General features: G+C 36.5%; 1 protein-coding gene across 8 annotated transcripts in view; it reads left to right on the plus strand.

Moving 5' to 3' along the window:
• The window catches only part of Ddr2 (discoidin domain receptor tyrosine kinase 2), a 137,259-nt gene that overhangs the window by 97,861 nt on the left and 26,314 nt on the right, over window positions 1-13,084 (plus strand). For all 8 annotated transcript variants that reach the window (XM_063253580.1, XM_063253579.1, XM_063253584.1 and 5 more), the window contains 2 exons: window positions 5,682-5,865; window positions 9,681-9,924. In XM_063253580.1, coding sequence (XP_063109650.1) covers window positions 5,682-5,865; window positions 9,681-9,924 — 428 coding nt within the window. The remainder of the gene's footprint in view (window positions 1-5,681; window positions 5,866-9,680; window positions 9,925-13,084) is intronic.

Genomic DNA, 13,084 nt, shown 5'->3' on the forward strand with positions numbered 1-13,084 from the left:
TATGAGAAAAAGGAAGGATGCTTTTCATGTTCATCACGTAGACAAATCAATATAAATATACTTCTTGATATCTGACTGTTCAAAAGGGTGGCATGCTGAGTGTCAGCTCCTCAGCTTCTCCAGAACAAAGTTCTCAAAGTCTGGAAAACAACAGCTCGGAGAGAATACAAAGGATGTGCAGGGCACATGGGAACTGACAATGGGGAAGAAGTAAACAGGATTCATTGCTACAGATGAAACAACTCTGTTGAGATCTGAGACTGAGCAGTGTGACTAGAGCAGCTTCAGCAAAAGCAACTTTATACCCACGGGGAGACTGAGACCTGACCTGGATCAGGAGAGTCTTGTACAGGCAGAGGCAGCAGTGAGAACATGAGATATTGTTTCCTGAGGTCTCCTCCCCAACCCCATCAGCTGTTGGAATGTGAACTAACATGGTACCTGGCAAACAGTTGCTCTGAGGAACAGTACAGATCGATAGTACCACCACTCTGTTGTACTTTAAAGGGCTCAGGGTTTAAACTCCAGCAGCAGAACAGCTCTAGGGTCACTTCACTGCTAACAGTCTTTAATGGAAACAAGGAAGGTTTGTTCAGTACCAGTAGAGAGCCAGTGGTTGGACAGAAGACTGGGGGAAGTTCTTCAGAAAAGTAGGAACTGAGACCAGTCTTAGTCTTAGCTACAGTGGACTGGAAGCAGCCCTCTGCTCTACAAACAGTAGAACAGGGAGGCAGTGGCCTTGGCTGGTGGTTGGACAAGGGTGCTACTCCTGCCCTATGACCAGCTCATGAGAGGAGTCAGTGGTGTGGCCAAATTCAGCCCTAACACCAGCAGAAGTCTACTGCAGTCTTGGTGGTGTTACTCAGTTCAGATTGTGGCTCTGCCCAGGGAATTAACACAGAACTGGGGACACCAGAGGAATTTGTTTTTGAGGGGTGGTTGTTTAACTTTTGACTTAATTGTTTTGCTTGTTTTCTCTGACCTTTCTCTTTCTTCAGTAGTCTTTCTTGTTTTTCTGATATTTATATGTGAATGAAAATTGTCTGTAGTCTTTCTAGTTCAACTCAATATTGTCTTGCTTTCTTCTTCATCCTTTCTCTCTTGCTTTCCTCTCTCGCTTCCCAGAGTTTGGGTGATCATCCTTTATACTTCAGTCTTGCATCCACTATATTTTTCTTCAGTTATTGCCCTGCTTTGTCCCCTTTTCCTCCTAAGTTCCCCTTCCCCACAGGATAAAACCACTCTACCAAGAGGAAACTCACTGTGTATAAATTCCAGGTCCATGGTAGATGTTGTTATATAACTATAGATCTTGCTTCGCTGTGCCTGATAGTATTGTTATTGCTAATTGTACTACTTTGGCTAAGATGCTATACTTGTTGTTGATTAGTTGTTAACTTTTGTATGGCAACACTGTGGTAATCTGTAGTCATAATCATCCCCGTAGTCTAGTACCAAAGTCTGGGTGCTTGGCCAAATAGACCGCAACTCCTTACCCTTAATAGAGTGGGAAGATAGGAACTTGGAACAGACACAAAGACCAAAAGCCAGTTATGCCTAGAAGACATCTCAGAGGAATACCCATTTTCTAGAGAATTCTTAATACCAGTGATAAACCTACCTAACATAAGAAAATTACAGACATCAACACAGAAAACAAATTTAAATAAAAAAATAGAAATGGAAATGCACAGAAGCAAAATGCAGCCCTCAGCTTCTAGCCCACATAGGATGAATCTGGGGGAAAATGAGACAGAGGAAATCAGAATATGAATCTTCTGGAAATACCAGCAGAAATAACAGACATGTACGTGAGTCTCTAGAGGAGAGAAGAACAAATTTCACAGGTCAGAAAAGAGATGACAACAATACTGAAGTATTTCTCAGCAAATCTAAAGTAGACAGATTTTAAAAATAGAGGAGCATAGAAAAATGATGGACACATTGAATGCCCAACATAGAAAAGGAATGGAATCCATGAAACAAATTCAAACAAATATCCAGGAAGTTAAAAATTCCACTGAAAGTTTGAAAAACTTATGAAAGAAAGTGAACATAGAATATCAGATCTAGAAGACAGAATCATGTATAGCAACCATGAAAAGAAAGATCTTTTAAAAGTAGCAAGGAATTTTTCTTCAGTTATTGCAAGATGATGCACAGAAACAAGTAAGATTGATTGGAGTCAATAAAAAAAGGACATAAAAAATATGTCCCTAGAATAGCAGAAAATTTCCCAAGCATGGAAAAAAAGAATTTGACTTATAGATAAGTGAGGCATACAGAAGTCCAATTAAACATAATCAAAATAAATCTATACCAAGGCATATAATAATCAAGATTCCAGAAGCACAAGAGTAGAATATAAAAAGCTGTTATAAAAAAGAAACAAATTACTTATAAAGGAAAGTCCATCAAAATCACAGCAGATTTCTCAATACAAACCTTTAAGGAGATCTTGGACCAAAGTATTTCAAGTTCTGAAAGAAAGCATTTTTCAACCCAGATTGATCATTCTGAAAAATTATCTTTCAGGATTAATGGGAAAATAAAATACTTCCATAGCAATGAGCAGCTGAAGAAATTTACAACAACCAAAGCAGTTCTACAAAGTGTTTTAAAAGATATTCTATAAAGGGATAATGAAGACCACAACTCTAAGATTACCGACAGAAAGAAGCCACCAGAGAGAGCAAACAATTAAACAGAGGGGAAAGCTAGGGAACCACCAGCAGGAACATAACGCAGCAAGCACAAGCCAATACATATCAGTTATAAACATCAATGTAAATGATCTCAATTCAACAATCAAAAGAAATAGAATGGGTCAAGAAACAAGATCCAACAATATGATGCTTTCAAGAAACATGTTTAACTCAAAAAGAAATTCATAGACTGAAAATCAAAGAGTGGAAAAAAATACTCCATGTGACAGGAACCTAGAAGAAGCAGGAGTAGCTATTCTGTGAACTTTGAGCCAAGATCGATCAAAAGAGATAGAGAAGGGCATTATATATTTGATAAGGAAAAATTCAAGAAGAAGAGACTATAATCATAAATATTATGCACCAAGCAGAGGTGCATCCAACTATATAAAACAAGTGCTAATGGACATGAAAAATCAAATAAGCTCTTACACAATTGTAATGGAGGATTTTAATACTTCATTGTCACAAGTAGATAGATCAACTAGACAAAAAATCAATAGATATAGAAATGAATCAAACCTGTGAACAAATGGACTTAGTAGATGTCTACAGAGTGTTCTACCCCACAACATCAGAGTACACATTCTTCTCAGTGTCACCTGGGACTTTCTTCAAAATAGACCACATACTAGCCCGTAGAACACGCTTAAGTAGAGATAAAGGAATTGAAATTATCTCATGCATATTATCTGACCATAGTGCAATGAAATGGGAAATCAATGGTAAAAGAAATACAAAAACTCAATAAACACATGGGAATTAAGTAACGTCCTACTGAACAACCAATAGGTCACAGATGAATTAAAGAAGAAATTAAACAGTACCTACAGTTAAACAATAATGCTGATGCAACACACTGGACCTTATGAGACATATAACAGCAGTCTTGGAGGGAAATTAATTGTGGTGAACTTGTATCTCAGGAAAACATAACGAGCTGAAATAAACAAGCTAATGTTGAATCTCAAACTTCTGCAAAAGATTAGCAAATCAAGCCCAAAGCTAGTACAGGGGATAAAATTATAAAAGCTGGAGCAGAAATTAAAGGAATTGAGACTCAGAAAATAATACAAAGAATCAGTAAATTGAAGAGTGGGTTTTTGAAAGAGTCAAAAAATTGACAAGCGCTTAGCCAACCTTATCATAAAAAGGAAAGAAAAGACTTACATTCATGCAGTTAGGAAAAATTTGGGTCAGATCACAATGGATCCTTTGTAAACCCAGGTCATCCGTACCTAATTTGTGAACCTGTATTCCACTGAGATGGACAATATAGAAGAAATGGATAGATTTCTACATACATATGAATTACTAAAACTGAATCAAGAAGATAAATTCTAAATAACCTAATATCTGTCAATGAAATTGAAACCAAGAAGTTTCACCAAGAAGGAAGAACTTGAGACATTTATAACCAACTAGATGTACCTTGAGACCATACTCTTATGTGAAATAAATAGGACACACATGTAAATATCATATTGTTTCTCTGGTATGAGAAACTGAAAGCATAGAACAAAAAGATATAATACATATTGTGAAATAGGTAAAAAAAATTTAGAAATGGGAAAATAGAGGAAATGGGACTGGACTGAGGATTTAGCTCAGTGGCATAAATGCCTGCTTGGCAAGTGTAAGGTCCAGAGTTCGAGTCCTGTTACCACCAAAACAAAACAAAACAACAACAACAACAACAACAAAAAACCAAAAGTAGAGAAAGGGAAAAGAAAAAATGAGAAAAAAGGTTAAATTGGAAAGAAAGCTTTATAAATTAGAAAGGGAGCTAGGAATATAGCTCAGCAGCATAAAAGCTGATTTGCTAAAAAGAAGAGTAGGAAAGGCTGAGGGGAGAGGAGAGGAATAGGAGACAAATAAAAGAGGAACTAGGACATGCCATTATAGGTACAAGTTTCCTATGACTACAATAATTATATTTATGTACATTGTACCAATAAATTTAATAAATAAAAAACATAAATATACTTGTGTCCCTTCTAGGAGTCAGACATACTCAGACTCAGACATATTCAGCCCTTCAAAGCAGCCTTATGTTCAGAAATGGAAAACACTGCCAAGCTAGGAAATAAATTCACATCTTATGATTCTCATAAGAACTGCATTTTACTCCATGGATCTAGTATTCTACATACTTATTTTAAAGTAATTATATATATATATATGTAATATATAATATATATGTTAGTTTTTAAATTCAACAGGAATCATTTTTTCTTCTGCTCTTAGTTGAATTGGGTTTTTGGAAATCTCAGGTAGAAGAAAGAATAAATGGCTTCTCCAAAATTAATTTACTTTTGCTAAAGGTAAAGAGACCAATAGTTGAAGGGAGTGGAGAGAAAAAGGAGAGAAAGGGGATGAAAAAGAATTAACATGTTAATATACATACCAGCTCCCACGATGAAGGCAATCATTATACACTGTAAACATGTAGTAATAAAACTAAAAATTAAAAAAATAAAGTTAATTCACTGAACAGTGACAATGTGCAGTCAAAGGAGAATCTGAAAAATTTTCCAATGAGCTTTGAACATTTATTTAGTGACAGGCTAAGTGCTTTCATTTTTTTTATTCACATGCTAATGAATTAATTCATCAGGTGCATTTTCTAATACTGATTCATTATATTGAGACATTATATTCAGTGTATAAAAGTAGGCAGATACTATAGATTACAGAAACCTTCATATAAAATGACAGAATACTGTTTCAGAGTTTTACCACTAACGTGGTAAGCACTGAACATTTTGTAAAATTAATTTGTATAAAACAATTTTCCTTGATGCTTGAGAAAATAAATGAATCATTACTATAAAATGAATTCTATTTTGTATAATTTTCCACATCCAAGATAATCAGCTCTTACAAAACCCTAGGAGAAGTAGTGAGGGCAAAGCTCTTCAGGAATTTGCCACTAACTGCAGATTGCTCTCTCCTTTCCTTCTCCTGGCCGCGCAGCATGACTGAGGGGCTGGGCCAGCTCACAGATGGGGTGTCTGGCCTGGATGACTTCACCCAGACCCATGAATACCACGTGTGGCCAGGCTACGACTATGTGGGCTGGCGGAATGAGAGTGCCACCAACGGCTACATTGAGATCATGTTTGAATTTGACCGCATCAGGAATTTCACTACCATGAAGGTCAGTGGTGGAACTTCTTCAAGGAGGCCAACATCATAGTACGTAAGAGAAAGTGTAGTAGAAAGGACCCTGAGCAGACCCCAGCAGAACCAGATTCAAGCATACATTTCTCTATTAGCTTCTTACCTATTTCAAGAGTATTTCATCTCTCAGGTCTTGTTTCTTCATTTGTAAATTCTGTAAGGGGGTTAGAGTAGGTCGGTAATTCTCAGTTTCCTCCTCTGTCTTTTCCTCTGCTCCTTCCAAACCTCTTTTCCTCTTCCCCCTCTTCCTCCTGCCCCAGACCCCTTTCTCTCTATCCTCCCTTTTCTCTGCCACTCCAACACCGGAGCCAATGCATCCATTAGCTCAGCATTTGTTCTGTCATGTTACTATTGCAGAGGAGTTGAAAGAGCGCAGGTGAGTTTTGTAGAGTGGTCAGATGGAAGCCAAAGGCTTGGGAGAGGTCTAGAGTTGGGCATGTTATGGACCAAATTAAATGCACACACCTGAGAAGAGGTGGGAGAGAAGAATTAAGATCTGAATTCCATCTTCTCTGGCAGGCCCTCACAGGGAAGCCCAACCTTGATGTCAGAGTTGAGGACATCTCTGTTAATAACATGATACATTTTTTAGTACTCAGCTCAAGTAATTATTTTCTTGTTCCCTTACTGAGCCTCATGTCTGCTGCAGAAAGAAAGGAATGGAAGAGGAGAAAAGACCATGCAAAAAGTAACCAAACTGAATGCTCTACCTGCTTCCTGAGTTAGAAAGAAAGTACGACACACAGATATAGAGGAAAGTTCTTCTGTCTGATGTAAGAAAGAGGCCACAGAATCTGTGGTTCTTACATAGCTGGCTGGTTTATGAAGGAGCCTAAGGATGCCCTCAAGGTCTTGAGAAGAAAGACGGGGCAAATTAATTTGACTTCACATGTGTACCCCAGTTTATTTGCTTTCTACCCATTAACAGTTGAGTGTAGAATAATAATAACCAACACATTGATGACTCTGCTTCTATTTATTCTCAGTCCCCAGCTTCAATATTTGTTTCTTTAATTTACCCATTTTTTTGATTGTTATTAATTTACCAACTGTATTTGGAGCATATGTAGCAATATACTATGTATAAAAAGGTGAATAAGAGGCTGGGGATTTAGCTCAGTGGCACAAGCACCTGCCTTGTAAGCAGGCAGTCGTGAGTTTGATCCCCGATACCAATAAAAAGGAAAAGAGACAAAAAAAAAAAAAAAAGGTGAATAAGAAATGATCCCTCCCTTGAGACACGTTACAAGTCAGGGAACGTACTATTTATTTATTTGCCAAAAGAGGTATATAAGATCATGTGAGACCCAAAAGAAAGAAATCTGTGTTGTTATTATGGGCTCATAAAAAATGCAAAATTTGTTAATCCCTACACTAACTAGATTTCTTAAGGGAAATGTATGTCTTTTATTTCACTCCCAGATGTTAAAGTGATAATATCTCCCAAATAGATTAACAGGTATTAGTTAAATTTCCAGACATTTAAGATGAGAACCAAAGGATCAACACATGCCCAATGTGTTAGTTTATAGTTTAAGGATGGCTCTTTGTCTATTGTTAAACTTAAGTGTGTGCACCTATGTTTACGTGTTTTGATCTTCCCATGTTTTTTGGGAAGTAGGGCAAGAAAGAAGGGGATATGCAGATTATAACACAACTAATAAAAGTATATAAGTATACTTAAAATTTGTATTCCCAAATATTTTCTATATCCGTATGCACGTGTGAACATGTACATAAATTCATAAGTAAATATCACTAGGATAGTTTCTATTCCAACAAATAATGAAATGTGTTTTGAACTCTTGATAAACTTATACTATTTAATCAAGAGACTTTGTTTTCCTACATCTCTAGAATTTTGTTTAACTAGGTCAAAATTATTTAAGAGCTTAAATTGCAATGAGAAGCTTCCAGGAACTTCTCAGGAGCAAATTCAGGCCCATCTTCTCAGGGCCAACAGATTTTCAATATGCTTTAATTTTTCTGAGACAAAAAGTAAAAAGAGAAAATTTTAGGCAGCTGATGCTTAGAGAACAGTACCTTCCTCCTAAGCAAATTTCTACTTATTTCCCCTTTGCGATGTGGTTAACATATACCATTAAAATAATAAGTGCATTTTGAAAGTGTATTGTTTTATTTAAATAACTATATAAGATCATATGGGAATGAAATCCTATGCTGTTTATTTGCATTCCAGGAAAATTCCCAAGACATCTGTAGGAGAGATTATTACCTTCCCCACAGGATATTTATCCAACACTTTGGAGATTTCAAAACATCTGAAAAATCTATTGAAACTGTAAATAGCTATTTCTTCTTTCCCTTACCCCTACTCCATTGACTGGTGTTCAGTAAGCTGGAACAGTTAATTCATTCCTGAGGAAGATATTAACACATGTCATCAGTAAAACTTAGGAGAAAAATGCAAATTTAGATGTGATTTGCTTTATTTCTATGTGGGATAATCTGAGGAAAGAGCACAGAATACGAATCTAGGGATATAAAGCCAATTCTGTTGTTGATTGATTCTAGACAAGCCAATGTTTTCTGAGCACCACTATCTCATTAGTCAATAAAGTGTGGTGTTAGATTATATTTACAATAGCTCTGATATTCTACCTTTAGTATGCATCTCATCCAGTCTTTAGCAATTACATTTCTATTGTCAATGCTGCTCTTTCTTCAGCTAAAAATAAATTATGTATTGTGGTCCTACCTTGACTATCCAGCAGCCAGAGGAGGGGATCAGGATGAGACAGTCAAAGCATTATGACTCCCACACAGGCAAGACATTAAAAGGGAAACAGAAAGTATACTCCTAGAGTGACAGCTAGGTCTTTCCAAGTACTTGAATTTAAAGTCCTTAAATTCAAGGAAAAATGGTCAGCAAAGAACCACTTTTCATGTGAGACTGAATCAGAAAACATGTAACTGAACTATCACAGTAAGCACCTAGATTGCAAATACATGCATATCATTTTTGTGGCTTGTTAAATACAGCAAGGTGAAGAATTGTTGTGGAATTTTTGCCCCTGATAACTTCAAAAGCCATTTAAATATCCTGGTGAAACAGAGGCTAGAGGATCCCAGTAAATTTCCCACAAACCTTCTTTTCTCATTGTAGAAACTATCAATGAGAAAGGGTCTATGCTCTTATCAGGATGATGTTACTTAAAAAGAATTTGATTAGGAGACATGATTATACCCATGACTCTGGCAGGAAAAATGTTAATCAATGTGCTTGAAATTTCATCTTTCTTAAAAGAAAGATGAAATTATATGGGTTTGTATTTATATTCTTCCAGATTTCTTACCTCATTCCCTTGAAAAGGAGTGTTCTGGCTTTGGAAGGTACCAAGCAGGAGTAAGATGCAGTCTTCCTTATACTTCAACTATGGTTCAAAATAAATAGCCCAAATATGAATAGATGGCAACCGTGATTGAGAGAACTGTGCACTTTAGAGAGTTCAGAACAAGAAAGGTCTTGAGAGAACATGGGTTCAGCTCTTACTTAGTACATGGGGACAATGCAGCTCAGCACAGTGAGGGGAAGTGGCCCGAGCACAGTTGCAGAGGTAACTGGGCTTGCAGCCAAGGTTATGTAAATCCTGACCAATGTTTCATGACCACTATGAAGTCCCTGGCAAAAAGATCCAGAAGACTGCAGAGCACCAGGGATAGTATTCAGAGAAACAGACAGATCTAGGCGTCTACTGGGTGAGCTTGTGCCGTGTTCCCATGTAATCTGGCAGAGCCCGCCTGTCACTCACATGCCTCTTTCTCTGTCAGGTCCACTGTAACAACATGTTTGCTAAAGGGGTGAAGATCTTTAAGGAAGTCCAGTGCTATTTCCGCTCGGAAGCCAATGAATGGGAGCCCAATGCTGTCTCATTCCCCCTTGTCCTGGATGACGTCAACCCCAGTGCTCGGTTTGTCACAGTGCCTCTCCACCACCGCATGGCCAGCGCCATCAAATGCCAATACCATTTTGCTGACACTTGGATGATGTTCAGTGAGATCACCTTCCAGTCAGGTGGGCAGCATGGGGTTCCCGTGGGGCGGTGGGAATAAGTGAGGGTGGAGGAAGACTAACATTCAGGTTCCCGCAAGTAGATCTCCAAGAGGAGCAGGGTTGTGTAGGTGGCTTGTCTAATTTTAATTATGGAGGCGTTTAATTATAAAACAGAAGTGAATAGAGTATTTACTTGGCTTGTCTTCATACATTTGTCTAGAAAAGAGGTATTTTAAAATGATAACACAATATGTCAAAAGCTATACACATTAAGAACTTTAAGTAGGAAGAAACATGATTAAGATATTCAATGAAAATATCTAAACATTATACACAGAAGAGAGCAATATATTCCTACTCAGCTTTGTTGTGTATGTTTTGCCACACTTGAGTCATCTATTTTTCTCTTTTTTGCTAACGTATATTAAAGAGAATCTGAAACATTATTTGATTTTATTACTAAAAATTTTGAGATGTCTGTAAGTACTGTTATCTTTCTAGGCATAATATAATGGCTCATAATATTTATTAATAAGCAATTCCTAAGTATTTCCTAATGTCTTGTCCATATTAAGTACTTCATTGTCTAGCAATGCCTTGCTACCATTGTCTTTATTTAAGCATGATTCAAATAAAAGCCTCTTGCTAGATTTTCTTTATTAAATCCCTCAGACATCTCTTCTGATTTACAAATCAGTTCCCTGTTTTTAAAAGAAATTTATTCTGGCATTCCCAACTGCTCTCTGCGGTGTTATTTTGCTAAAATTTCTACTCTGTGTCATTACTGTACGCTAGAAGTTATATGTACTGGCCAATTTGATTCAAATTCAATATTTATTTTGTCAAGAAGCCTTGTGTATTTTGTGTTAAATCTCATCATGGGAATGTAAAGTTGGACTCCCTCACTTTTGTTGGTAGTCAGAGTGATTTCTTGTTTTGTGTGGTTGTCTCTTCATAGGAAAGTTTCCAGTGAATTTTGCTCTGCATTTTACCCCGCATTGATAACCTTACCTGAACACACTATTTCACTAAAAAGGGTGCTAAGTAGTGATTTTTAAATCCTTTTATTCTTTCCACTTATTAGCAGGATTTCTGCTGAATTTCCTCATGTACTTCTTCACCCTGAATTACAGTTTATTTTGGAAAAGCTTGATAGATACTTTTCCCTCTCTAATTGTCTATGTCCAGAGTAATGAACTGATGACCTAGTAACCTTTAGTGATATTGGACATTTGGTTTTCACATCTGTTTTGTCTTTTGTATCATTAGGATTCACTGAGCTTTATAAATTCAATGTTTAGTCAGTTACAATTATTCTTTTTCATGCTCAGGTTGTCCTGTGTTTAACCAGAGCCTACACTTTTAAGCTACCTCTGTTTTTGAATCTAACTTTAAACAAACCTCTGATAAACTCCTTCTTTTCTGAAAGAGCAAGATGAAACATTTACTGCCATAGATGTGGGAGTAGTCATTTTTCTGAAGAAATCTTCATTCTTTAGAGGAAAGTAATATTTAGAAACCACAGATTATGTAATGATAATGCTCATTGCTACTGAATTATCATTGCTTATTGAATTCTTCCCAATGGGAAAAGTGAGGAAAATATTAGGATTTTATATTGTTACTTCTAATTCAAATTAAAGATAAGGTTTTAACCTAAATTGAATTGCATATTAGGATCTTTTGTTTATTCTAAATATCATGTTTCCTAACATTAGCAGCATCTATTTTAGCTACTACTCAAAAAAACCAATATCAAGTTCCATCCCTGGTATCAAAAAAAAAAAAAAAAAAAAAAGCTCAAAAAACCCAACATCAATACTTTTACTCACATTGTAAATATGAGTGAGGTTTATGATTTCTTGATAATTCTCTTTTCTTTACCTGTAGCTTGTATCCTATGAGAATATTCAGTAGAAATACTATACGCTGATGTAGGTAGAGTCAGATAATATTATCTCTGTGTAGTTATGTCATTAACATGATACACAGGTTCATTTTCTTCAGCTTGTTTAACTCTTAGGGATTTGTTTTAAATACTAAGATTTATTTTGACTGTGCAATTTGCTTTTTCTCTCTCCCTCTCACTGTATCCCCCCACCCTCCCAGAATCTTCACACTGAGATACATCCCCAGGTCTTTTTCAATTTTGATTTTTTATTTTGAGAAACATCTCACTATATTGCCATGGTGGGCTCAAACTTGCACCCCCCCGCCTCAGTCTGAGCAAATAGTGGTTGAACTTACTGGAGTTGAGAACTGTGCCAAATCTTAAAAAAAATTAGAAGACATTTTAAAATACTGTTCATACCATGAACTTTTAGATGGGAAGAGAAATTCCATGCAATGATTTTTCAAAAAGTATCAAAAGTAGTACCAACATAGTAAATGGTCAGGAGAGGGGCACTAGGGAGTGGGTTTTTCATGAATAACACCAAAGGAATGGAACATTTCCCAGGCCTGAAAGAAAGCACAGGCATAAGATAATAGAGGATGAGAGACTAATTTAGCAATAAATTGAAGGAACTTATCCCTTGTGATTTGATTTTTAAAAGCAGAAAATTTCAAAATGTACTTATAGGAACAAGCACACATTTAGAAAAATAGGTTTGGTGCCAAATGCCTTCCATGCCAATGATTTAATTTTAGAGTAAATCGACTGATTATTTTACCTGAAATGTCTGTCGAAAGCACAAATTAAAATGTTCAAAAGTAGTGCCTTGTCTGTCTACTGGGGTACAAGTAGATTCCCATCACCCGTTGGGATTCTTTTGGCCAAGTAATTGTAACATTTACTTGTTTTGGCTTGGTCCAGCTGTATGGACTATGACTTTTGACTCTTGGGATTTCTTAAGCCTTAAGTCTGATGTCATGATAGTATTAGTTTTTGTTGGAGCTTAAGATCACAAATCAAAAAGTACATATCGATTCCAGATACCTCCCTGTTTGTATAACAATGCTATGAAGAAGAAAAACGAGGATTTCTGAAAAGAGTATCGCCTATAAGGAAAATGCATGTTCAGATTCTTGACCCCTTGATTTCACAAATCAAAGAGAAAAATTTGGATGCCATTACCAGTATGGCCAATATACTTTTGGGTTCTCCACCCAGAGACTACACATGCATGGTAAAGGATAATATTGAACTCAGAGGCTTCAGCCTCACAAAAATGATAATAAT

This window comes from Cavia porcellus, unplaced genomic scaffold (assembly GCF_034190915.1).
Source record: "Cavia porcellus strain 051 isolate PalLab524CR breed Dunkin Hartley unplaced genomic scaffold, mCavPor4.1 scaffold_7, whole genome shotgun sequence".
Classification (NCBI taxonomy): domain Eukaryota; kingdom Metazoa; phylum Chordata; class Mammalia; order Rodentia; family Caviidae; genus Cavia; species Cavia porcellus.